The 24,874-nt window shown below is 41.0% G+C and overlaps 3 protein-coding genes and 1 long non-coding RNA gene across 7 annotated transcripts in view; 3 read left to right on the forward strand and 1 right to left on the reverse strand.

Annotated features, from left to right (window-relative positions):
- Nucleotides 1–276: 276 nt before the first annotated feature.
- Nucleotides 277–13,541, forward strand: LOC148340608 (oxysterol-binding protein-related protein 2-like). 2 transcript variants are annotated; one of them, XM_088290192.1, is made up of 14 exons: nt 277–378; nt 597–738; nt 2,375–2,489; nt 3,360–3,435; nt 3,931–4,065; nt 7,274–7,371; nt 7,468–7,650; nt 8,340–8,447; nt 8,523–8,612; nt 8,695–8,821; nt 10,798–10,902; nt 10,973–11,096; nt 11,169–11,259; nt 12,220–13,541. In XM_088290192.1, exons 2-14 carry the CDS (start codon nt 702–704, stop codon nt 12,320–12,322), a joined length of 1,392 nt encoding a protein of 463 aa, XP_088146318.1. In that variant the 5' UTR covers nt 277–378; nt 597–701; the 3' UTR covers nt 12,323–13,541. The 2 variants fall into 2 exon arrangements, with proteins under 2 accessions (XP_088146318.1, XP_088146317.1); XM_088290191.1 differs by having other exon boundaries at nt 7,274–7,650.
- On the reverse strand, nt 11,003–14,575 carry LOC148340609 (uncharacterized). The gene is made up of 3 exons (XR_015842508.1): nt 14,270–14,575; nt 11,843–12,083; nt 11,003–11,177 (listed from the first exon to the last, which is right to left on the reverse strand). It is a non-coding gene; the product is annotated as an uncharacterized LOC148340609 (long non-coding RNA).
- Nucleotides 13,918–19,791, forward strand: adrm1 (ADRM1 26S proteasome ubiquitin receptor). Of its 2 annotated transcripts, none has more exons than XM_088290193.1 (10): nt 13,918–14,026; nt 14,351–14,591; nt 15,409–15,525; nt 15,597–15,720; nt 16,358–16,444; nt 16,526–16,631; nt 16,729–16,982; nt 17,994–18,151; nt 19,285–19,387; nt 19,590–19,791. In XM_088290193.1, the coding sequence occupies exons 2-10, from the start codon at nt 14,382–14,384 to the stop codon at nt 19,691–19,693; spliced, it is 1,263 nt and encodes a 420-aa protein (XP_088146319.1). In that variant the 5' UTR covers nt 13,918–14,026; nt 14,351–14,381; the 3' UTR covers nt 19,694–19,791. The 2 variants fall into 2 exon arrangements, with proteins under 2 accessions (XP_088146319.1, XP_088146320.1); XM_088290194.1 differs by lacking the exon at nt 13,918–14,026 and adding an exon at nt 14,040–14,238.
- A 3,059-nt stretch (nt 19,792–22,850) lies between these two features.
- dock3 (dedicator of cytokinesis 3) overlaps nt 22,851–24,874 on the forward strand; it is a 57,004-nt gene continuing 54,980 nt past the window's right edge. For both annotated transcript variants that reach the window (XM_088292300.1, XM_088292301.1), the window contains exon 1: nt 22,851–23,475. In XM_088292300.1, coding sequence (XP_088148426.1) covers nt 23,439–23,475 — 37 coding nt within the window. In that variant the 5' untranslated portion in view covers nt 22,851–23,438. The remainder of the gene's footprint in view (nt 23,476–24,874) is intronic.

Consider the following 24,874-nt stretch of genomic DNA (forward strand, 5'->3'; position numbering starts at 1 on the left):
CACATGTTGATTAAACACAGTAAAACACTTGTAAAAGGGTCAATTTGTCGATCATTTCTACATTAAAATCAATAGTTTTTTCTCAGGTAACGACAACAGTAAAGTTTGTGTTTTCCAAGCTGTAAACATCAACGTTATCACAAAATAGTTTTCTGTATGTACAAAATGTCACATGCATGTATAGGTTTTGCTTTTTGAATTGAAAAAAAAAAATCTTCGAAAAGCACCTTTATGCGCGTCAACTTTCAGACTGCGCTGTGATTGGCTAACACACACGCCAATCATGGTGTCCTTGCCACCTACTTCCTCCTGTTCGCAAACGCTCAACTGAACTGTCCTCGATTGTTTACGTTGGCGACTCAGTCATTGGCTTGACAGGTATATTTCAGTAAACTTGTTTTACATGCACATGTCAGCATCACGGTTGCAATTTACTTGTTTGGGAGTACGCCGCGCACGTTTTAACTCTCTCGCGTTGCTAAGTACTATTTCGCTAGCTAGCCCATGCAAGCCATTTCAACATGAATGTTAGCAGGCAGCTGTCGTCCGTTCGCTGTCGTTAACGAATGCGTCCTCCTCCTTGCGTGTGTTTACAGTCGCTGTGTCAAAACACACTCTGCGATGTTCGGAGGGAGTCCAGACTGGGGGGCGAGCTCGCTGCTTTCAACATGACTTGTGAGTGACTGCCCTCTTGACTCACTATGAACTGCGAGGAGGAGTTCTTCGACGCCGAGACAGGTGAGGCAGGCTGACCCAACAGCTGTGGAGTTGTCAAGTTTCTTCAGCACGGCACGCTTCGTTTCTTCTGCAGGCTTTAATATTCTCACATTTGGGGTAACACGTCATCCAAATTTGCGTCCAAGAAGAAAAATTAAATTTCAAAAGAAGACAATGAGAATATGTTTTAATATAGGAAAATATAAGGACAACTATTTTAATCCATAACTTGAGGCTTTTAAAATGTCTAGATATTGTGGAATTGAAACGATCTTCTTAATTCACTTTTAAAATAATGGAATGCCAAAAATATTCAGCACTTTAAAATGATCAAATTTGTGATTATTCTACCATGCATCTCAACCAATTCCAGCCAACACATTTCAGAGGAACTAAAATCGTACTGTATTTCATTACAAAGAACAGATTTGTGGAATGAACTAACACTGGAACTTAATAGATTTAAATCATGTCCATTTTCAAACATGAAATTAAACTCCAAAAAATCCTCCTGGGAATATATGAATCCTGTTCCCCATTCATTATTCAAACAATACATTTTTATGTATATAATATCCATAATGGAATTATCCAAATTAGCGTCATGCTCACAAAAACCCATTCTGAAGTATTAATTTGTTTTAAAAAACATGGCAGGGTTTACTTTCATAAGCTCTACTAATGCCCTTTCATTTTTAACCCATACAATTTCTCCCATTCATCTCCCAACTTGAATTGGTTGATATTAGGCTGCCACAAACAAATGTTTTTAGAATCAATTATCCAATTGATTACTCAAGTAATTAAATTAAGATGGGTGTTTTTGCAACATCTCCACTGTTCTATAGGCAGTAATTTCATGCAAAAATCTGACTTTGGAAAAACATTGAGTTAGGCAATTATGTTGTTAGCATGAATAGTTAATAAATGTAAAAAATGTTTAAAAGGGAGGAAAACGTCTGCAAAAACCTGTTAGCAATCGATGGAGCGAGGGAAACATCTAAACAAGGCTGCATAGGGGCTCCCGAGGACCGGACTTGGACTTGGACTTGGACTGTGTCCGAATGTCCACCTTTCTTCCCTAACCCCTCATTCACTGTATATCCCCACACTATATATGGCAATGTGTAGTAGTTCCCTCATTCTGTTTGGCCATTCAGACAGCCAGCTCATGACTTTCTACTCGCCACATATTACGTGACCATTTGAATATATTTGTTGTGAATAAAAAAAATATTAATTTTGTACTTTATTTATTTGTTACTGAATCGCTTAGATACTTGCGCCATGTTGATTTTCTGCTCGCAATGCATTGTAGTCTATATTAACCTGTTGAGTGAACTTCAAAGCACGCAACCTTTTCAATTGCATTGTGAGTAATTTTGAGTGCCCTACAATTAATTATACTCACTTAGCATATTGATACCCCCAAAAAATGGCATAACCCCTTAATAGTGTGCTAAATAGGGAATCGTGTGCACATTCGGACATAGCCTTGGAGCACCCTGTGCTATGCAAATAAACATACCTTTGCCCTGCTCTGCCTATTGTTGTAGTTGGTTCGCAGCCACTACTTGGTATGATGCAGTGTAATTTTAAGAGGCTTTGAGTGTATATTTCCTGATGTGCATAAATGAAAAGGATTGTCATTTCTCAGGGCTTGAGTCTGATGATTCTTTGGAGGTCAGTTTCAAGGATGCCCTGGTGTTCGACAGCAGCAACCAGGTCACCGATGGCTGCGCTGCACAGAACAATGCAGTGTGGCGGCGTAGGTGAGGAACCTTGCATTGGTATCCATCCATCCATCCATCCATCTTCAATACAGCTCATTCTGGCCTGACCGATTAATCGGCTAGCCAATTTAATCAGCTGAAATTAGCCCGTTCCCAAAACATTTTTCCCCACATAAACGCATTACAACAAATAACTATATTCAAACAAACAGTTTAAAAAGAAGCTGCTAAAAAGCTGTGAATTTTTGCAAATTCTTCTATTGTGTATGATAAAAAAGGCTGAAGCACAATGTATTGTAAAACAGTTATTTTTTGTCTATAATTCATATCTATGTTGTTGTAAGCATCCAGAGACCCATTAAGATATTGTTTTAGTAGTTTTATACAAAATTTAAAATTAATTTGCAGAATAATTGGTTGCCAGAATTTTACTATGCCAAATATCAGAATTAGCATTGGCCTAAAAAAAAAAATCCATATTGGTCAGGCCAGTTTAGTTCAGCCTCAATAGGGTCATGGATCAACTGGTTCCTGATTCAAAAATTAGTTTTCCATCAATTTGTTGTGTATATGTGATCATATGATGTGATCATACGTTTTTATGGTTTTGCAGTCATGTTCCCATGACAAAATTAAGATGGACACCCCTGATTTAGAATCTTGAAGTGAACCTAACATGCGCGATTGGAACCTTGAACATCAAAATAGTGAGGTGGTAACTAATCGATGATGGTGCTGCCCACAATACCTGAACAATTGAACCACTTCCTTACGTTGGTAATGTGTAACAGGTCATTTGGCAGATGTGTTGGGGCCAATTCTTATTTTCATTTTGTAGCAACACACCAGTTGTTGCGAGTTCCAATTAATACTAAACAAAGCATAACTTTTAGTGTTTGTATTTCCAAGGAAAAGCCTGCCTGCTGAAATGATCACCAGAAGCAATTTCAGCGTGACAAGCATATTGAGGAAATGTATCGGCATGGTGAGTAATAGCAATAAAAAAATAATATAACAATAAAACATCTTTACAAAAACCCAAACCGTCAAAGGCAGTCATCATTTTAATTTTTAACAAGACATATAGTAGAATAGAGCAGATATGCTTATCGTCACCCATCACAGTTTTACAAACAATTCTTTCATTTTGCAAAAAGCTTTCTTATAACCCAGCATGTCCAAATACATTACATTCTGCATTTGTCTTGCAATTACAGGTAGTTTTTCCAGCACCTTTTCCTGAGTTGTTTCCTCTTGATTGTGTTGTTGCAAATGAACTATTGGTCCTCTTCTCTGCTCAGTCAGCTATATTTGGTTTGGCTGTCACATTTTTGGATCATCAGAAGGACCAAAATAGTAACTCGAGTAACATTACACTGGATCTAACTGCTCTTTTTTTCTCTTCATTGTACACACAATAAAATTGGCATTCTGTCAAACCACTGGAGTGTCAATGTTGTTTTATGTTGTGTTGCTATAGGAGCTGTCCAAAATAGCCATGCCACTTGTGTTTAATGAGCCACTGAGCTTCCTCCAGAGACTCTCGGAGTACATGGAACACACTCACCTCATCCACAGAGCCTGCGCTTTGCCTGACTCCTTAGAACGCATGCAGGTATGATCAACGAATGACTCTAGGGATTGTCAGGACATCAACTGTGTTGGCCACAAAAATCTGAATTATTAATATAGTGGTGCTTTCAGATGCGAGTGGCTCGACTTAGTGTTTCGAGATATGAGCCGTCGTTCATGAGGTTCCACTGCACTTTCGAAAACATATAAAATGAAGCCAATCTTTTTTTTTTTCCTGACATTTATTAACTGTTAACCCTGTAATAAAAAAATTACAAAAATGAATGTGTAATGTAAGTTGTAAAAACAATTAAATTTGTTTTTATTTTATTTTTTTTGTTTCAGACGGTTGCAAAAGCAGCATAATCATATCTCAACAATAAAGAAAGAGCAAATTGGTAACAAAAGAACTTTTTGCCTGAAAGGGAGCGTGAAGAAGTAAATTTTCAAATTGCGCAAATTAGCTCCTGTGGCACTATGATGCAATGATACGCAAGTAGCCAGAGAGCGATAACTATTACATTACCGGGAAAATAAAAGGTTAACGACTTAGTATCAGCCTTACCATCGCAAACAAATTAGTATTACATTTTAATATTATTTTTACATTTTTATGAACACTGACATGGTTGCTCAGAACATTAGACCACCAAGCAGTGGTTTTCAAATGCATTTCACCACATAAAAAATATAAAATAGCATACACATCAACACTGCATTTTTTTTAAAGTTGCTTGAACTATTTGCTGCGAATGAGATGTGTTGTTTAAGACCACTCACAGTTATCTGCCTCTGAAAACGTGTGAAGGCGAGCAGCGTTGATCATATTCAACCATCATTTAATCCCACATACACAAACAAATCATGTCGATGATGTGACATCATCTTACTTGCCATCTCCATGAAATTACTTTGTCGAGGAAGGATTGTCTTGTTTTTCTGTTGCGCCTCTGTTGTGCTCCTCCTCAACGGGATTTCTGGTAGGTGGCACTAATATGTAAATAGAGGCCCTAGGAAGAAGGAAGTCCATTGTTTGTTCCGCTGGCGGAAAACGTGAGTTGGAGCATACATGATGTCACTCCTCGATATTGAAAAAGAGAGCAAACACTGTTTGTCATTTTACTAAGGGAAATAAAGATAAAAAGATAAAGATGTCCTTTATTAGTCCCACAATGGGGAAATTTGAAGTGTTACAGCAGCAAAGATATAGATCACACAGAGTCGGCGGCGTAATGTAGCCGTTAATGTGTAACATTAGCAGCAGACATTCATAAAAAGCATGCAAATATACACAGTATAAACGTATCTAAGTGTAAGGAAACACTCCTAATGCCTGTCCATTATACAGAGGGGGAAACACTGTAATGATAAAAACTACTGAATGATTGAAAATACTGCAATGATAAAGATATTACACTGATAAAGTACTGTAATGGTGAGAGTACTGAAATGACAGGAAAGTACTGCAATGATAGAAAATACTGCAATGATAAAAGTACTGTAATGGTAAAAGTACTGCAATGATAAAATATACTGCAATGATAAAAGTACGATAATGGTAGAAGTACTGCAACGATGGAAAAATACTGCAATGATGAAGTATTGTAATAGTAAAAGTACTGCAATGATAGGAAATACCGTAATTATAAAAGTACTGCAATGATAAAAGTACTGTAATAGTGAACATCCTGCAGTGGTAGAAATACTACAGTGATAGAAGTATTGTAATAAGAATACCGTAATGGTAAACAAAATACATCATTGGTCGATGTTTAAGTACACCCTTGGCTGAAAGTAACGTAGTAGTGTATATTGCATTCTAGGACTGCACAATTGCACTAATGCCCTCCTATTTGTAGGCCTGACCCAATGTTCTTGTTAAAAAGTCTGACAGCAGTCGGCAGGAAGGAGCGGCGAAATCTCTCTTTGGTACAGCGAGGGTGTAAAAGTCTGTCACTGAAGGAGCTGTAAAGTGTTTGTCATTTTACTAAGGGAAATGACAAGCATATTAACAGTAAATTGGATGAATACAAGTAATCTGGTTACAGGTCTGAAAATAGTAACAGGTTAGATATCTTATTGTCAAAAAGCATGGTCATGTCAGAGTAGCGTTATTGACGTCACTTATTTATAGGACTAGCTGTCAAAAATCCCTAATTATGCTGCACAACCAATGAAGAGTTGCATCTGTCCCCTTGAGTGGAGTGGGACTTGGCACTGATAATCATGTGGTGCACACCGCCCGACACATCATCAGTTGTGTGCCTCGACTTCATTGAGTGTTTCAGCGCTTTCTACAAGATCCCCTCTGCCGAAGTTGGCCCACCACAGGCTGATCAGACCTGGGTGTGTGTCGCACGGTGGCACCACCTAGTCATTTGGGAGCCCATGTTGCGTCCCCGCTCTCCTACTGTGGCAAGTTCTTTTATTGCGCTCTGCTGGTTCTACCCTCTGATGCCCACCAGCGTAGTGGGTTCTCTTCTTCATTTGTATCTGTAGAACTTACATACTTAAGACTTGTTATATGTCTCCTGCCGGTGGCCAAGGTGTGCCCACCAGAAGGAGTGGCACAATGAATTGAGGTGAAGCAATAAATCATGCACAAATGTATTGCTGCTTTACATTCTATTGAATTTTTATTGCTCTGTTTTTATAAAGTTCAATATTATGGAATGCTATTTTCTTTTTTACAAAACACATGAAAAAAATGTTTGTTTTTGGTTGGGGGAGACCGGAACGGATTAATAACACTTCCTTTCAATTCAATGACAAAAGATGATTCGCAGTACAAGTGTTTTGAGTTGCGAGTGTGGTCACAGAACGTACAGAAATGGTATCTCAAGGTACCATTTTAACTGTGAACATGTTGCACAGACATGACTCTGTACCAAGTTGTAAAGCTAATGTGCATCTTGAAGTAGTGTGCACAAATGGGTGATATTTCAGCCATTTCTTAGAGTGGGTATAGGCGCATTCATAATTGGCTGAAAATTTGCGGACTCGGATCAGACAGTTGGTGTTGACATGGTAACTCATAGTGCAAGCCCACTTTCTACGACAGTTCCGAACTTAAACCATGTGGGATTCCAGTTGATACATCTTAACGGGAATGTGAATGCCTTCTGTCCACATGAAATCATACCTGCTGTTCATTTGACAATCTTTTCATTCATTCTATTTTAGGAGTGAGTCCAGTCCATATATAAAGTGAATGAAAAATTGTCTCTGCTTCTTTTTCCCCATCACAATAGGTTGTTGCTGCCTTTGCTGTTTCAGCTGTAGCATCTCAATGGGAACGGACTGGAAAACCATTTAATCCATTACTGGGGGAGACCTTCGAACTCACAAGGTACAGAAGAATTGATGAGAAAGCTCATGCCCCCCGCCCCTCAAAAAAAAAAATCATGTTCATTTTATCTTGTAAATATTTTTTTTCTTATATAAGAGAGGAAGATGGCTTCAGATTGATCTCAGAGCAGGTGAGCCATCACCCTCCCGTCAGTGCCTTCCACGCAGAGTCTCTGAAGCAAGAATTTGCATTCCACGGATCCATCTACCCAAAACTCACATTCTGGGGCAAAAGTGTGGAGGCCGTACCCAAAGGCACCATGACGCTGGAGTTATTGAAGTGAGAACTTGTTAATATTTAGTTGGATTGCTTTCAGAATGCATTAGACATAAAGATGAGTATCGTTAATGGTCTAACCTTGTTACTACTCTTAACGAGACTGATTGTTGATTACGTCAATAGTATGGAAAACAGCCAAATAAAATATTTGAATTGACACATTTTTTAAAAAATATATTTGCTTGTTTTGCAATTACAATGACAATGTAAAATAAATGAATAAAAACAATAGTTTACAGAAAAATAATTGCTTTGAACAAATAACTATCCTACTGATAAGCATAAAAATATTTAGCGTAAAAGAAAACTGGTGCTGAGTAAAAAGGCCGCAACGTGCAGTTAGGCAGCAAAAAGCACTTCTGTGAGGTGGGATGCACATTTTCTGTCTGTTAAACTTGCTTGTGTGAACAATGATTTCCATGTGATGTGAGCATTAAAGAACTAATATTCTTGAAGTTACTAAATGTTAGCATGCGAAGCCCATTCCCTTCATCTTAACCCTAAACCTTTCTTTGCCCTGCCTCTAACTCTTCTTTGGGGAGATGAAGACGAAGGATAAAAAACAAAGTTTAAGACCGCTCTATAGCGAACATTTACCAACAACTTAAAACCACAGCTAATTGTACAATTTCTACCTTTTTGTCTCAAACTGACAAAGAAGTATTGAAAATGTTGTGAATTTCTTTCAGACATAAAGAAGCATACACATGGACCAACCCAATGTGCTGTGTGCATAATGTCATCATAGGAAAGATTTGGATCGAGCAGTACGGAACAGTTGAGATTGTAAACCACAGGTACCATGACAGGTATTTTCTTGGAAGCATTTTAAATGATAGACCATTGACATTGTGCTTATGGTGATAATTTAGCACAGGAGAAAAGTGTGTGTTGAATTTCAAACCGGGTGGGATGTTTGGGAAAGAGCTGCACAAAGTAGAGGGTCACATCCAAGACAGCAGGTAAGAGCAGTGCAACGTATTAATGTTCAGTGTGCTAGAACTCTTTTACTGCATCTGGTTTGCATCCCTGCTGTTGAACCAGGAAGAAGAAATACCGCATGATTTATGGCAAATGGACCGAGTGCATGTACAGTGTGGAGCCCAAGGTTTATGAAGCACATAAGAAGTCTGATAAGAAGGCAGGAGCAGACTCAAAGAAGTTGAAGCAGGTGAGTGGATTTTGAATTGCATTGCTGATATGCTGCTAAAACACCTTCGGCCCTACCGCACACCGAGCGACTGCGCCGTGCAGGGTTGTGCAACTAGAATTTATGAGTGGCCGACCATTAGGTGCTAGTTTTGCTTCGTTATTCAGTGTCAAACAGTGTCGCAAAACAGATGTAACGGCCACCAAAAATGTCATTACTTATCACATGTCACACCAAAAATGATGTTTCCTGGTTAAAAAAAAGTGCCTGAACTTCAATATAGTAATGCGGAACTCCAACAGCTAGATAGCTAGCTATGCAGTCAATGTGAAAATGCATCTGTCCCTTGGTTAGTCCACTATTGTAGCCACTTTAAAGGGCCTCTTTGTCAGCTGTGAGTATGCGCACGTCACAATAGAGTGAGGGCAATGGGGGAGTCTGATGGGATAGCCAGCAAATGGACATGTGCTTAAGACTGGTGTGTCTCTTTAGAGTGCCTCTTAATCTCAGACTGTAAAAATCCTGTGACAACCCAGTGTGACATATTTCTGCCAGCCGTGGCAACCACAACATCTATAAGCTTTTATGCAGTTGGTCTCACTTAAAAACCCAAAATTTTTTAAATCATTGTCAATAATACGCTGGAGATGCACAAAAGCCATCTCTGATTCAAGTTTGCTGTTGACCCGTGTAACCTTCTCAATTATCCATAGAAAAGCCTTTATTGGCTACGACAGCAATTTGCTTACCAGCTTTTTGCACGTTCTCCACTGATATTTTTGCCGTCAAGGCTCTGGTCTTTCGTTCCCTCCACAGTTTTACATTTGGATTAAAATCAGTACCTAGGCTGGGCCACTGCAGAGCGTTCATGTTTTTGTGTGCCTACCAAGTTTCTCACAGACTACCAAATATTGTTGTTGAGAACCTTGATGATTGCTTTTTTTTCTTGGTGCCATTTACTGTGACTAGGTTCCCTGGTCCATGACTGAAAATACCTCCAAAGCATTAGGCTCCCCTTTTATTTATTTATTTGATTCTTTTTTAAAACATCAAGTCAGGGATCATGATTGTGGCCAAACAATAACATTTTGTTTCATGTGACCAAAGACCAGAAATGTTCTACTTTGTCCTAATGAGCTGTGTCTTGCACGCTCTGCGACTGTGGCAGAAACCCAGAAGTGTGCAGTGTCCGTTGGATTGTTTGCCTTGAGATGTTGTCACCAGCAGAGCCGGGATTCACTGGGAGAACTTGGTGGCGATCCTAGGTCTCGTTTTCCTGTCTAGAAGCAAAGTTAAATTGATTCACAAAAGCGCTGCTGTAATGGATTACACAAAAAACGTTAGAGTACAAAAAAAAAAAAAAAACGACATCCAGGCCAATCTACTTCTCCTTCGACAATTGCACTGTTGTTTGTAGTTCAATTAAATATGTTGACCCTCAAAATGTTGAAAACCCAGGGGATGCAGTTTTTCCATTGCAGCCAACTGGTACATGCTTGGGTCAACCATCAGGTGTGTTGTGTGAGTCGCCAATTTTAATTAGTTTGATTTTCTAGGATGCATTTTCCAACATGACTGGCCTCATCACTCAGTGTGCGGTGGTCCTTAATGTATGACTTGGGAGGACAATGCTTGTCGCTCTACCCCCCAAAAAATAACATTGCCAAAATTGTTCCCTTGTTTTCGAGTCTTCTATGGATTGTGTGTATTCATTTTTCTTTTCTTTCACAATAACATGCAGTGGCATGAGTAGCAGGTAAGGTTAAACATTGTATTTTGTATCTGTAGTGTGCTGCTGCAGCTGTTATGTCCAAAGTGTAGTGAATGACAAGCTCATTCCCAGCACTAATCCATAATGCTTTGCCATGACATGCATTGTTGCTTGAGAGATGTGTATAATTTGTGGCAAGTGTAGTTCTGTGACTGCTGTTTGCATCAGGTTCTCTCCTTCCACATATGATGGTGTTAGTGATTGGTGCGTGTGTGTGTTTGTGCAGGAACATAGTTCTGAAGGTGAGAAGACGGTTCAAGAAACTGTGACTGTGATACCGGGAAGTGCCTTACTCTGGAGGATATCACCACGGCCTGCTCACTCAGCCCTGGTTGGCGTTTCGCACATCCTCACACCTTGCGGAGTTAGTGGCATATGCTAATCCTCGTCATCTCGTTCAGATGTACAACTTTACCAGCTTTGCTGTGACGTTAAACGAGCTGGAGCCCGGCATGGAGCGACTTCTGGCGCCGACCGACTGCCGGCAGAGGCCCGACATCCGAGCCATGGAGAGCGGAGACTTGGGTAGCGGCACTCTACAACATCGAGACGCTTGTGGCTTTTCTTCTGTAGTCCTGACGTGGTGTACTTACACAGATACGGCAACTGCAGAGAAAGAGCGCCTTGAGGAGAAACAGAGGGCCGCGCGCAAAGAGAGATCCAAGGAGGACGAGGAGTGGTCGACCAGGTATTGAACTGTGTGCACTCTCAGCAAAAGGTCAACATATTATATTCCCCATGATATGGGGAAACCTAACCTGGAACCTATCTCAAGTCGAGGTCCAACGATTGAGTGATTAATTCACAACTTCTGGATTTTCAAATTAATGGACAAAGTTGTCCATTTTTTCGGAATTGAAGTCTCAACACGTCAAATCAACTGGAAAGAAATTGGTAAATTATTCTTTATATGAAGGAATTACATTGAATAATGTAAATCCGAGATACCCGATTAGGGAGTGACACTTGGATGAAACACAAACAACTCAGACTGTATTTCTGTATATGAGAGGTTTCTTTTCTATTTCTACTAAACACACACAAAACTGTACACAAAATTCTATACAACTAAAAACATTACTAAATGTGGACACAAATTGGCGACATGAAAAGAAAACAAGTGTGGGAGTAATTATAGGGAAGAATGAGTGTGTGGAGTGAAAGTTGAATGCCATATCGGTTTGAGGTTGAATAATGTGCAAAGCTGTGTTTAATTCTCTATAAAATTATGCAACAACTGTATCTCTTGGGAAATTGCAAGATCCACTTACTTTAGGTCGGACGTCACTCTAACACAAGAGGTGAGGGTAGCCGCGAGCACCAGGAGGAAAAAAAGAAAAACGCAGGAAAGTGAAGTCCAAAAATGAAGTTCAACCTAAGAAAAAGATTTAAAAAGCCCAAGGGGGTTCTGTTTGCTCAGGAGGCGGCATTTGGTGGTGACGTTCAGGTTACCCTCAGTACCAAGACAGGTCTGCGATTTGAGGGGCAACAGGGCGCCATTGCCAGAACAACCTGGTCAAAAACATGAAGTTCAATGTTACTGTGCTACGAATGCCAAACAGCTACAGTTATTAGTTGATGAAGCTAGCGTGTGATTCAGAGGCTGGCACATTGACACAAAAATAACATATTGCTCATGCCTCTTCAGGTGGTTCCAGTTAGGAGTCAACCCTCACACGGGTGCGGCGGATTGGCTGTACAAGGGTGGATACTTTGACAGGAACTTCGCTGACTGTCCCAACATTTACTGACAATAGAAGATGCTGTCATCTGATTTCTCTCAACATCTTAAGATAGGTGTGACATATTGGACACAACTGTGTTAGCGTTTGAACTGATCATGTCTGTGTTGGTGAAAACCACCCACGGGAAAGGTTCTAATGAGTTTACTTACTGTAGATATTGATCATATTGCCCAGTATGCTCACATTTGATGTACTCTACTAACCATAGTCCAAATGAAGCAAATGTTACACCGCTGTAAAATGATTTAAATCACAGGACATACAGTCTTGTCTATGTTTTAAGTTCAGGTGCTAACGTTACATGTGGATGCAGCACCTACTTCTATCAAGTTGCATTCAAATCGGGTTATTTAAACGTGTGCTACTTTTCTATAGTGCGTTATAGATTATTAAAAGCCCACTAAGCCGGTCGGAAGACATCATAAGGGGTTTTTCTCACTAGTTGAAAACCTGTGAAAGCAAGCTGCTTTTCCCAAATTTTACTTGCACAGTAAACTGCTATTGTTGGTTGCCGCATTCTGATGTAGCTGCTAATGTGTAGAATCTTTGGTGCATGCATGGTATTCAAAGATGATCTTTTACACTTGTTAAAGCCATAGTATGTCTTCTGCACTGAAGGGAAATACTGTAAATATTTAGATCGAACTTCAAAGCAAAGGGATTCTCAACATTTTTTGGTTTAACCGAAAGCTGTGACTGTATATTTTAGACTTCTTATGTTCACACACAAAACGTCGATTCCGACATGAGCATGAAGACTTCTGTCATTTTCTTCCAACAACCAAAGTCCTGTGTCAGAACAGGGCCCGAACCTATGCAAGCCAATCCATTCAGTGAACCCTTCATAAATGTGAAAGATTTTAACATTTAATTGCTGTTGAGCTTTGCAGCCGACTTGTGATCGCCACGGAGTGATTCTGTATGGAATGTGATACAGCACGCTTATTGTTTGTAAGAACTAACATTGCATAAAACTCCACAGTAGAAGGCTATGCACATACGTTCATATATAGACATGCATATATACTTACAGTATGTACATACGTACATATATGCAGTATTGTTTGGTTCCAAGCACTTTCAACCCTGCAGACACAAAAGGTGCAGGAATCAATATGCTCCCTGTTTGGATTGTCTGTTCAGTGATCATCCCTCTGACATGACACATCCACACGCAAACCAGGAAGACTGAATAATACATTAAAATATGGACAATGAAAATGAACTGGTTCATGTGTTATTTCATTACTCGGCATTACCATAGCAAACTACAAAATGAAAATGAGATTCATTTATGAACCACTAAAGCACAACTAAGCAACACTTACATTTTCAGGTACACATAAAATGTACCTAATTATATTTTAATATTTAAAAAGTATATAAACATGTACGTGCTCTTTTCTTTCATCTAAGTGGTGTATTGTTGTATTTGTGGAATCCGTTATAATAAAATCTTTACAATTTTGGAATAAGAGGCATTGATTGTGGTGACCGGAAACCAAAATGCACTTTGCTGTGCGGTCTCTGTTAAACCGGCCAATTACAGTGAACCACGTGATCATATTCTCCTATCATAGTCCTCCTTGCTCAGCTCGGCCAATGACCGTGCCTTCACGAATCACATTGAAGCATGTGACCATATAAACCAATCACAATCAAGCTCCCTCATATCGTCCATTCTTCCGTTTTTGATAACGCATTGCTATCGTAAGTAAAAAAAATCTTTTGCTTTGTAACGCCCTTTTCTCGATTTTTAACACAAAATTTTCGTTTATTACACGTTTTACAATGTAACGCATAGTGTTCGTTGTGAACACTGAGCTGAGAACATACGTCTGGCTTCAAAGATGCAGCGTCATCCTGTGCGAGTGTAGTCGAAGAACATTTGACAAAAAAACAAACAATCCGTACAATACGTGGTAATGACATACAAAACGAAATTTGTCTTACGTTAAATGCAGTCATTTTTAATCAGCAGCAGTGTTTGGGTCGGACACTTAAGAATGTTTCTACGTCTTGTGTAACCCGCAGTCGTCGTCGCCTTTTCTTCAACATCATCATTATGGCCTCTGGAGCTTTGTTCCCCAGCATGGTGTCTGGCTCTCGCGGTTCCTCCAGCAAGTACCTGGTGGAGTTTCGAGCTGGTAAGATGACCATGAAGGGTAGCACGGTGACCCCCGACAAGCGCAAAGGTCAAGTCTACATCCAGCAGACTGACGACTCCCTCATCCACTTCTGCTGGAAGGATCGCACCACTGGCAATGTGGACGATGTACGTAGCTGCTAGTCTTTGAACGAGCTCTTATACCTTGCTGTCACTTTACTTAAAAAGTGCGAACATTCGCTCGTTAAGTCACTTTAGTGAACATTGAAACATGCCACGACCTTTTTTAAAAAAAAAAAACAGGGGAAGTTGTCTGGCACCTGTTACACAACAATTTTAAATCCGAAATGGCTTTGTGTCCCTTAATATATTTTTCAAGATAATTAAAAAAAAATAACTAACGTTTTTTTTCTACCACGTCAAGTTGTTCCGATAACATAGCTTCTTTTTATAGTTTTAGTTTTGACCTATAAAAGTTTGCAAGACTCATTTTACAATGCATTGTAATTTATCGCTATGAAGTCTCAGGAAAAACAAATCTACCCTTAGATCCTAACTATTACTAAACATTTAACTAGATTGCTTATTATATTATTGTTATTATATTATTATGAAAACCTGATGTGCTTGAGAAAAAAAGGAGGGCAGATTTGGAATCAACGCCAAAAGCAAAAAATCTAGAAAAGTATACTTGCATCTGATTAAAATAATAATAAAAAAAATATATATATAACTTAACGTGGTCGGCACGGTGGCCTCACAGTGCATAGGTCGTGGGTTTGATTCCGGCTCCGGCCTTCCTGTGTGGAGTTTGCATGTTCTCACCGTGCCTGCGTGGGTATTTTTTATTTACCTGCAAGGTACTCTAGTGCTAGTTACTAATGTATAGAGACTCGTGCAAATAGATCACCACTTTAAAATAGCTATCTTCTATAGTGGCTTATGGATGAAAAGGTTTTAATTTTGGCCACATGCTCAAATGCAGGACCTGATCATCTTCCCTGATGACTGCGAATTCAAACGGGTCAGCCAGTGCACCACAGGCCGAGTCTACGTCCTGAAGTTCAAAGCTGGCTCCAAAAGGCTTTTCTTCTGGATGCAGGTATCCTGCCTGTCAGTCTCTCTCGCCAACACATCCACATATGCACATTGCTTAGTCTGCTTTGATTTCAGGAGGCCAAGACTGACAAGGATGAGGAGTACTGTCGCAAAGTGAACGAGTATCTCAACAACCCACCCATGCCTGGTGCTTTGGGAAGCGGCAGCAGTGGAGGACATGATCTCTCCGCTCTGGGAGGTAAAACATATGCAAAAGTACACACGCAACCTAACATTGAGTTTATTGTTATTACTGTTGAGAAAAAACTCTCAATATATTTTCAATATCATCCAATCTCTATTCTTATTATGCGTATTCAAAAAGAGATAGCCATCACTAAGTTCCTGTCAGCATTTCAGGCCAACCCACGTGGGCCCAGTCTGTCTCTTTGTTGCCAACAGAAATACTGGCCGATGCTCACTGATGGACTAACACTGACGAATGCCCATCCTGTGAAAAACGCCCTATATTCCTTTACATAATTAGAATTTCTACATCTACTTGAATATTGCTGTGGAATATCATTATACAATGTTTTGCAGATTTATGAAGCAATAAAAAAAACCTTTCATAAATTTCAACTAGAATTTTAACAATTGGGCTGCTGTGAAATGAAAATAGAAACCGTCAGGAGGAGAGGAAAAAAAATAGGTTTTCGTATTGCAGCAACCCCTGCCTATTTTATTTTGAGTATATAGTTGTATAGGACCTTGAGTTAAAGTGCAACTTTTACTTTTTAAATACACACATTTCTGTACTTTTAATTTGGTAAAGGGTGTGAGTACGTTTGCCTCCTCATCATGCAAAAAGTGACATCTTCTGTTCTAATGCAAAGGTGAGGGTGGTCTGCAGAGCCTTCTGGGTAACATGAGCCATAACCAGCTCATGCAACTGATTGGCCCAGCTGGCCTCGGCGGCATCGGTACGTATGATGGAACTTGAGTGATGCCAGAAGGATTTTGTGATGCCCAGTGACAAATGGAGCTGTCGGTCCCTCCCGCAGGTGGTCTTGGCGCACTCGCCGGCCCAGGGTTAGCTAATCTCTTGGGCAGTAGCAGCAGCAGCAGCAGCAGCAGTAGTGTTCCTGCTGCCAGCAATTCCTCCACAAGGTGCCCAAACCTTAAATTCAAATATTGTTTCAAAATGTAATTAGGCTGGTGAAAGGATGCTCAAAGCCTTTTTTTTTTTCCAAAAATCTCCTTTCAGCCCGTCAACTGTGGTCACGCCCACCTCGACTTCTGCCACCAGTCGCCTCGGTGCCTCCCAGGCAACCACCACGCCCGTTAATCCCTCCGCCGCCTCTGTAGCGTCCCCGCCCGCGAGTACCCCGCCAACGCCCACGCCTGCTGCGTCGTCCGTGGCAGCGGGGGCCACAGCGAACAACCCTACGCAGCCCATCCAGCTGAGAGACTTGCAGAGCATCCTGGCGACCATGAATGTGCCCGCCGGCGGCACAGGAGGTGAGGAGGTCACTGTAGTACACAAACTCAGGATTTTTTTACTGACTGAAACTGATGAACAGGTGTTCTGTGTGTTTGTATGCTGTGCTACACCCTCCACTGGCCAAACAAAATACTTGCAGATTCAGAGAGTTGCCAGCCATTTTCCAGCATTTTGACAGATTTTTCAAGACCATGAAATATTTACAATATTACTATCAACCTACCAATTGACAGTGATACACTTAATTTTTTTTACAAGATAAAACATTTACTAGTCTTATTTTCTCTCTTGAAATCTGCAGTAGAACATGGGTTGGTTTCTGCTAAACGGTTAACATCAGTGGCTCTTTTACATGCAGTTTGCCATTCACTTCAAGAACTTGGCCATCTTATCTCATGATCGTGACACAAACAATTACAATTTGTTGACCAATCTAAAGTGTTGAAAATGGCTTGTTATTTTGATGACGCAATGTTAACGGTTGAATAAACATTCCGTTTTGGGGTCTTGTGAAAAGTGATGATTTTGGTGGTACAAGGAGACCATCTGATGCCGGCGATATACGAGTAACATAATTGAAAAGTTAAAGTGGAGGAAAGCTGTTTTCAGTCCAGATTTTCTGACAGAATTAAAAGAAAAAAATTGCAAGTCGCATGTAGCACTTCGTCTTTCTTTGCTTTAGTGTGCAAAATAACATTTTGTAAAAATTGATCTGCAAAGGGATGGTAAAATCCCAATGAGTTGTTGAATTTTACATTGATAAACATTGGCAGTGTGTTAACATTAATTTACTCCTCAACTTAACCATGATCAGCTTTGTGCAAGACATTTCACAAAGGAAAGGTTCAAATCATTCCATTTGATTTTTTTTTTCTCAACTGTTCTGCCTTGGTTTTTGCCACCCTTCAGCATGCAATGTCATAATAAAACGCCGTCTACATGTTCATTTATGAAGGATGAACTGCAAGTGAGCATTAGACTGGATAAGAAAAACAAATGCGGTTGTAAGCCCAGTTTGTTTCCCACAGTGGACCTGGCCACTGCCCTGACTCCAGAGGTGATGGCTCCCATCCTGGCCAACCCCGATGTGCAGCAGAGGCTGATGCCCTTCCTTCCCAGTGGGGAGTCCCTGTTGCAGAGCACGGACGAGCTCCACAACACACTCAGCTCACCGCAGTTCCAGCAGGCAATGTGTTCTTTTTTACCCTTCTTTTAGCATCCTAGCAGTTTAATCAGTCTTATATAACTTTTGAACTCATACCTCAGTAATTTGACGGTCTTTTTATACTGCGGATAATGCAAACATCCAGTCTAACAACTGGAAAATTATTTTCAGTTTACAGTCTTTGAACTTTTAACTGAAAATGTAAACGTGTTTTTCTCAACAAATACAAGCAAATCGATTTCAATTCAGTGTCTGTTTAACGTGGAATTTTACATGTGCAGACAGGTAGGGGGGTGTCACATTTTAAATTAGATTTTTCAAAGTTAATTCACTTTAAAAACTCACTATTCTTTCGCAGCAACATACATTTCTTTTATTATTATTATTATTATTATTATTATTTCTCCTGCCCTCTCATGTCCAGTAAAAAAATATATATATATCAAATGTACATGGGTGGAGTCTCATTGTTCGGGATACTGACATGTCTTGGCTGCCAGACCCTAAGGAGGCAATCACCTGATCACAAATTTGCTGGATCAATGATTACAGCTTGTGTAATATAAATGTGAATCACTTCGCCACTTGAGGGAATACCAGAAGTCGTTTGTGATGATGCTCCTTTACTGTTTGCAAAACGTGGTCTCTCTGAGGCACCAGTGTGCACGCTACTTCAAACTTAGGTCCTTACATTCTTTTTAATTCACTCCTAAATGGCACTCAATTTTACACAGTCCCTTTTAAGGCCGACCTACTTTACTTCCACAATCAAAAATCTTAAAACCAAAAAGTTCCCTGAGTCACTTACACAATTTTGACAGCAGAGGGCAGTGTTTCACTTCTCACTTCAGCCCACTCAATAGCGCCAGGAAAAAACTACATTGGCAGGGAGTATTCAATGTTCTCATTTGGATACTTTCATATGTTATGTCATTCTGAGACTTAAAAAACCCCCAAATGTTTACAGTACTCTTACATCGCTATCGTTTATGTATTCTCAACAAATCTGGCTTATAAAAAGACTATCAGCGTAAGTAGAAACTATTTTAATTGGCATCAAATTGCTAATGCTTCATTGTACATTTCCTGCATTCCAATTCAGCACACGTCTCCGGTTATCCTCAATCGCTTTTGTTTGGATTTGCTCTCTGCAGGCTATGAGCATGTTTAGCAGTGCTCTGGCGTCAGGGCAGTTGGGGCCACTGATGAACCAGTTTGGGTTACCCACAGAGGCTGTGGATGCTGCCAACAATGGAGGTCAGTTGTTTTCGTACACAACTCACTTTTATCACTGTTAGGGATTAGTAGTAACACATCCAATGGCAATATTAACACAATGCTGTTGTGCAACTACATTAAGATATTTTTCTCAAATAATGCATCCTGGACAGTGTCCACCAAAAGGAACATTACCATTTTTAAAAGCAGACTTTATTTTCCTTTTCCACTTTGTCTGCAGATCTGGAGGCGTTCGCAAAAGCAATGGAGACGGACACAAAGTCGGACCAGGACGGAGACTCCAAAGACAAAAAGGATGACGATGAGGACATGAGTTTGGATTAAAAAAAATAATTGACAAATGAATTTATTTAGCTGATGGGATTAGAGTATTATAGCTCCTTCAATACATTAAAATAATAAAGAAAATACAATCACAACAATCAGTGTTCTACATCAGTGTTCTGCTTGCATCCTACTCACAACGAACCATTAAAAAAAAAGCCCTGAATAGCAGCACAATGTAGGGGGGAGGGGACCAACTCAACCTGCAAATTTTCCACCTTTTGGTGCTAGGATCAGAGCTGTTATATTGTCACATCTAATTATCTGATTTTGGAATGCAGGAAGCGTGATTGGATAGATATAGGACAAATTGTGCTGTGGCTCCGAATTGTGTGTTGAGAAGTGTTTTATAAAGCATCTTGTAAGCAACTGATGTTACTGATGACGTATGAAGCCTTATTCTTTCCAGAAGTGGTTCATGTGCTTGTGCGATTAATGAAAAGATGAGGTGAGAAAAAGGCGGAATGGAGAAGTGTAAAATTTATATTTAAAAAAAAAAAAAAGAAGGTTGTGTGACAAATAACAGTTGAGTCATTTTTAAAAAATGTTGATAATCCCCTTACATACTGGTTCATACAAGGTAAGTTCATACATCGTATGTATCGTAGTCAATACTTGGGAGAAAATATTTCATAATCACAATGTCACATCTTTTTTACACACTACAGTAGTTTCAACATAACGTCATATTTGATGTGTTGATTTCGTATTTTATCATTGACCACGCATTAAACAAATAGATTACATGAATATACCCCAAAAAACTGTAGTTATGGCGTGAACGTTCTGCCCATCATTTCCTCGAGGACACTGAGGCATGACTACGTGGTGAAGGGTGTTGTGTCACAATGAAGATCCCAACGTCACCAATGGAATGAATTTCTGGCTGCAGAAGTTGGCTCTCAAGATGGGGAATGTCACCTCTCGGGCAGGGAAGGTGCCTGAGCTTGTAATTTGAGTGTCTGAGCCATGCCGCCCCGGGTTCACCTCGGTGGACAAGAGGTGATGGGTGGGGGTCTCATCCTGACCTGTTTGTGCCTATATGCACAGAACAACAGTTTGAAGTTTTTTGGAGTCCTTGGAGTGGGTGCTGGACAGCAGGGAACTTTCATATCTCTGGGGCTGAGAACTGTGTGGTTTTCCTTATGGACTGTGGACCAGGTTTACACACTGGACTGGAAAAAGGCATTCAAGTGTATCACTTGGTGAGTTCTGTCGGGGGTGCATTGAGAGTAAGGCACACAAAAACCCCTTCGGTGCCACGACAACCAATTTCAGTTTGGTCCGCATTGCGGTTAGGGTTGGATGTTGGTCATAACCTTTATGGATATTATTTCTAGGCGCAACCAAGGTGTAGAGGGGGTCCAGTTTCGTGACTATTGGTGGCTTTTTGCAGCTCTGCTTTTTGCAATTAATTTGGTTTTGTTGGTTTCACCCAGCCGTGATCTCAACCGAGTATGAAACAGTTGGCATAAAAATCAGCACCTCCAAATCGGAGTCTTTGTTGCTCAGTCGGAAAGGGGTGGAGTGCCCTCTCCAGACATGGCATGCGGAGTTCATGTGCCTTGGGGTCTTTTTCACAAGTCAGGGGAGGATGGAATTGGAGATTGACATGCGGGTTGTGCACCGTCTGCAGGAATGTGAACTCTGTATTGGCCCAACGTGATGAAAAAGGAGCTGAGCCGAAAGGCGAAATCTTAATTTACCGTTGGCGCTACAGTATGTTCCGATCGCGGTTATTGGACGGTCACTATCAAATCTTTTTAGAATCGATTATCCTATCGATTATTCCATTGATTACTTGGGTAAACCCAGCCGCGTGTGCCACAATTGACTTTTTTTTCCGGGAATATGTCTGACAGTGATAAGCATGCCTCTACAAATATGTATATTAACACTATGCTCCAAGGAAAACAACTTTTTTTTATTCTTTTTCATATAAACCAGGATCTGGTTTTGCACTTCCTTGACTCCCAACTGCCTCTCTACTGTAAATGTCGCAGTTCTCTATCAACACTTTTTGGGCGGTCAAAGATGAGTTATCCAGCTGTGCACGTGATTAGAGATCAAAATTCTGCATGAAAATCATCAAATTGAAACTAAGGCAACAGAGGAAATTCCACTGTACATCATATCTAAAAATAGATGCAGAAAACACATTTTTAACAAGGCCGAGCAAATTTTTCTGACAGGTGTGCAAAACGCAACTGTGCGATGTGATCACACATCCCTACCGTGCGCTAAACACAAAGGTGGTCAAACATTGTTGCGGGCATCGTAAATATGAATTAAAAATTCATTCTTATAGTTTCAAGGCAGAATTTCTTTTTGCTGAGGTCGCCGATTTTTACATTTTTTTTTCCCTCAGCCCCAGTTCCCAACCTCAGTACAAGTCACAAGCTGTGGGTCATGAACAAAAGAACTAGATCCCGGACACAAGTGGCTGAGTTTCCTCCACAGGGTGCCAGGACTCTCCCTTTGAGATAAGGTGAGAAGCTCGGTCATCTGGGAGGTGCTCAGAGTTAAGCCGCTGGTCCTAACGATCAAGAGGAACCAAATGAGGTGGCTCGGGCATCTGGTCAGGATACCTCCAGAACGTAAAACGTTTTCCTGGTGTAGTGTTCTTGGCACATCTCAATGGGAGGAGACCCAGGACATGCTAGCCTTGAAACTGTCTCCTGGCTGGCCTGGAAACACTTCAGGATCCCCGCTGAAGAGCTGGACGAAGTGGCGTGAGGAGAGGGAAGTCTGGACTTCCCTGCATAAACTACTGGCACTTTAATTCTATCGCAGATAAGCAGAAGAAGATGGATGGAAGGATGGATGGATCTATCTCTCTCTCTCTATATCTCTCTATCTATCTATCTATCCGTACACTATACAGATATATGTTGAAGTGGAAGTGGCTTGTGCCAATGCCCAAATCACATTAGAGCATGACAAAGCATTGTACTGATGGCATGTTGCAGTGACTCAACTGGGAGGTATACCCCCCTACATGAGGCTGGCATGTAGCACCCAAGGGGGCCGTGGAGGGGGCGGTGCATTGTGGCCTGCGCACACTGGCAGGAGGGAGCTTGGGCAGGCAAGCGGGTGGAGGAACTGCAGTTTGTGTGTGTGAGGGAGAGAGAGAGAGAGAGAGAGCGAGGGAGAGAAAGAGAGAGAACATTCGCATCCGCTTGACACATCGGTGTTGACAAAACGAGTCACGTGACCCGCACGAAGATGGCGCATCTTACACTACATTGCAGCCTCCTCTCGATTCCTCTTGCGCCAACTCGTACCTATCTACGTTGTGACCTCGACGCTAATTAGGGACCCATTCTCATCCCTTCGCGGCTCATCTGTGGACTCTAGAAGATTGCATTTTTTTTCATTCTAAAAAGGCCACCCGATGAGAAGATTTTGAAAGCTACCTGCGCCCGACTGGAAATGCGGCTGGAATAACACCTTTGTGGAGACTGCGAGGCGCTTGCGCGTGTGCGCGCCCACAAGCTGGTCACGGAGACTGCATCAGACTGGAGACACACGCCGGGAATCAATAATACTAATAATAATAATTGAAGAACAAAAGCAGTGATCTTTGATGCTCCTTCCTCCTCGCCACCATTACTGCGCACACCGACGACAGAATTTTAGTGGAGACATGTAGTACGAACAACATCGTCCTCGTCCTCGTCATCTCATTTTTTTCAAGCCGACATCATCTGCTGACATCAACACAATGTGGCACAAATAACCAAATATGTGGATCCCTACCGAAGAGGAGAAAATCGGAGTTGGTGAGTCAACTGCACCTTTTGTTATATTTTTTTTATTAGCGACATTTTTTGTTCTCTATTGGCATAAGAACAGCACACCCATCGAAACAAGCCACCCAGTTTATTTTAATCCCCTCTAATCAATCACATTTATACCCAATGAAAAACAACAGCCACTTATAATGGCTGCATAGCGGGTAGGGGTGGGGGCGGCGGATTGCGTGGGATGATGCAGCCTCCAGTTCGAGCCACTACTCGGGGATGAGATCTGTGTGCTCAGGTGTTGATGGATTGAATCACACTTATACTCGCCGCTTGATTTGGTTGAAAGCGTCCATTTTGCAGTTTTTACAGCGTTCTGTTCACCAGCCAGTGTGAAGTGGTGTGGGTGGGGGGTTCATTTGGTGTTGCCACAACCACTAGGGTGCACTCTGACCCGAGCAGGTGTAAGATACCTGTGGACTTCTATCTGCATTTGGAGGTGGGGGGTGGATTGACCCAGAATTACACCAATCCACACACACACTCACGTTTGAAAGGATAGATAGACAAATAGATAGATACCACCACTTGCACCCACCCACACGTGCACACTTTGTTCATGCACAATACTGTAAAAAAGTCCAAACATAGACTCAACAGATGCTGTCATCACTCCTGACTGTATCTTATCTAGAGCTGAACAATCAAATGCAAATCGACATCGCAATGTAGTCAAATGCAATTCTTAAATAGTAATAATTTGATAAGAAAAAAAACCCAACAAAAATCTCTGTTTCATTTTGGTCAGTCAGTCGGGTTTTTCGTATTCTGTGCAGTTGCATCAGTACTTCGTTGTTCGGTTTATCTGGCTTGATATTTCACAGGGGCGGCACGGTGGCCGAATGGTTAGCACGATGGCCTCACAGTGAGAGACAGCATCGGGCGTGGGTTCAATCCCAGCTCCGGCCATCCTGCATGGAGTTTGCATGTTCTCCCCGTGCCTGCGTGGGTTTCCTCCGGGTACTCTGGTTTCCTCCGGGTACTCTGGTTTCCTCCCACATTCCAAAAACATGCATGGCAGGCCGATTGAACACTGTAAATTGCCCCTAGGTACGAGTGTGAGTGCGGATGGTTGTTCGTCGCTGTGTGCCCTGCAATTGGCGGGCAACCAGTTCAGGGTGTCCCCTGCCTACTGCCCGAAGATAGCTGGGATAGGCTCCAGCACCCCCCGTGTCCCAAGTGAGGAGAAGCGGTACAGATGATGGATGGATGGATATTTCACAGGTTTTCTTGCAATATTTCTTCTTAAATTTCTTTCTTATTCTTTCTAAGTCCGAACAGTCAAAATCTGTGATTGTATTTTTTTTTAGGAATAAAGAGTTTATCATCCCCCAAATCTTGATTTCCTCATTGTGAGTGTGTTTGAAAATCCACTTTA

The sequence above is a fragment of the Idiotropiscis lumnitzeri genome, chromosome 3 (genome assembly GCF_059441095.1).
Source record: "Idiotropiscis lumnitzeri isolate Australia: NSW breed Sydney's pygmy pipehorse chromosome 3, RoL_Ilum_1.0, whole genome shotgun sequence".
Lineage (NCBI taxonomy): Eukaryota > Metazoa > Chordata > Actinopteri > Syngnathiformes > Syngnathidae > Idiotropiscis > Idiotropiscis lumnitzeri.

What these genes read in the sequence shown, in the direction of transcription:
- LOC148340608 (XM_088290191.1), top strand. Translation starts at nt 702, where the DNA reads ATGAACTGCGAGGAGGAGTTCTTCGACGCCGAGACAG. An exon ending in GTTCTTCGACGCCGAGACAG is followed by an intron (nt 739 to 2,374) that starts GTGAGGCAGGCT and finishes GTCATTTCTCAG; the next exon opens with GGCTTGAGTCTGATGATTCT. An exon ending in ACTCAAAGAAGTTGAAGCAG is followed by an intron (nt 8,822 to 10,797) that starts GTGAGTGGATTT and finishes GTGTTTGTGCAG; the next exon opens with GAACATAGTTCTGAAGGTGA.
- adrm1 (XM_088290193.1), top strand. Translation starts at nt 14,382, where the DNA reads ATGGCCTCTGGAGCTTTGTTCCCCAGCATGGTGTCTGGCTCTCGCGGT. An exon ending in CCACTGGCAATGTGGACGAT is followed by an intron (nt 14,592 to 15,408) that starts GTACGTAGCTGC and finishes GCTCAAATGCAG; the next exon opens with GACCTGATCATCTTCCCTGA. An exon ending in TGATCTCTCCGCTCTGGGAG is followed by an intron (nt 15,721 to 16,357) that starts GTAAAACATATG and finishes TCTAATGCAAAG; the next exon opens with GTGAGGGTGGTCTGCAGAGC.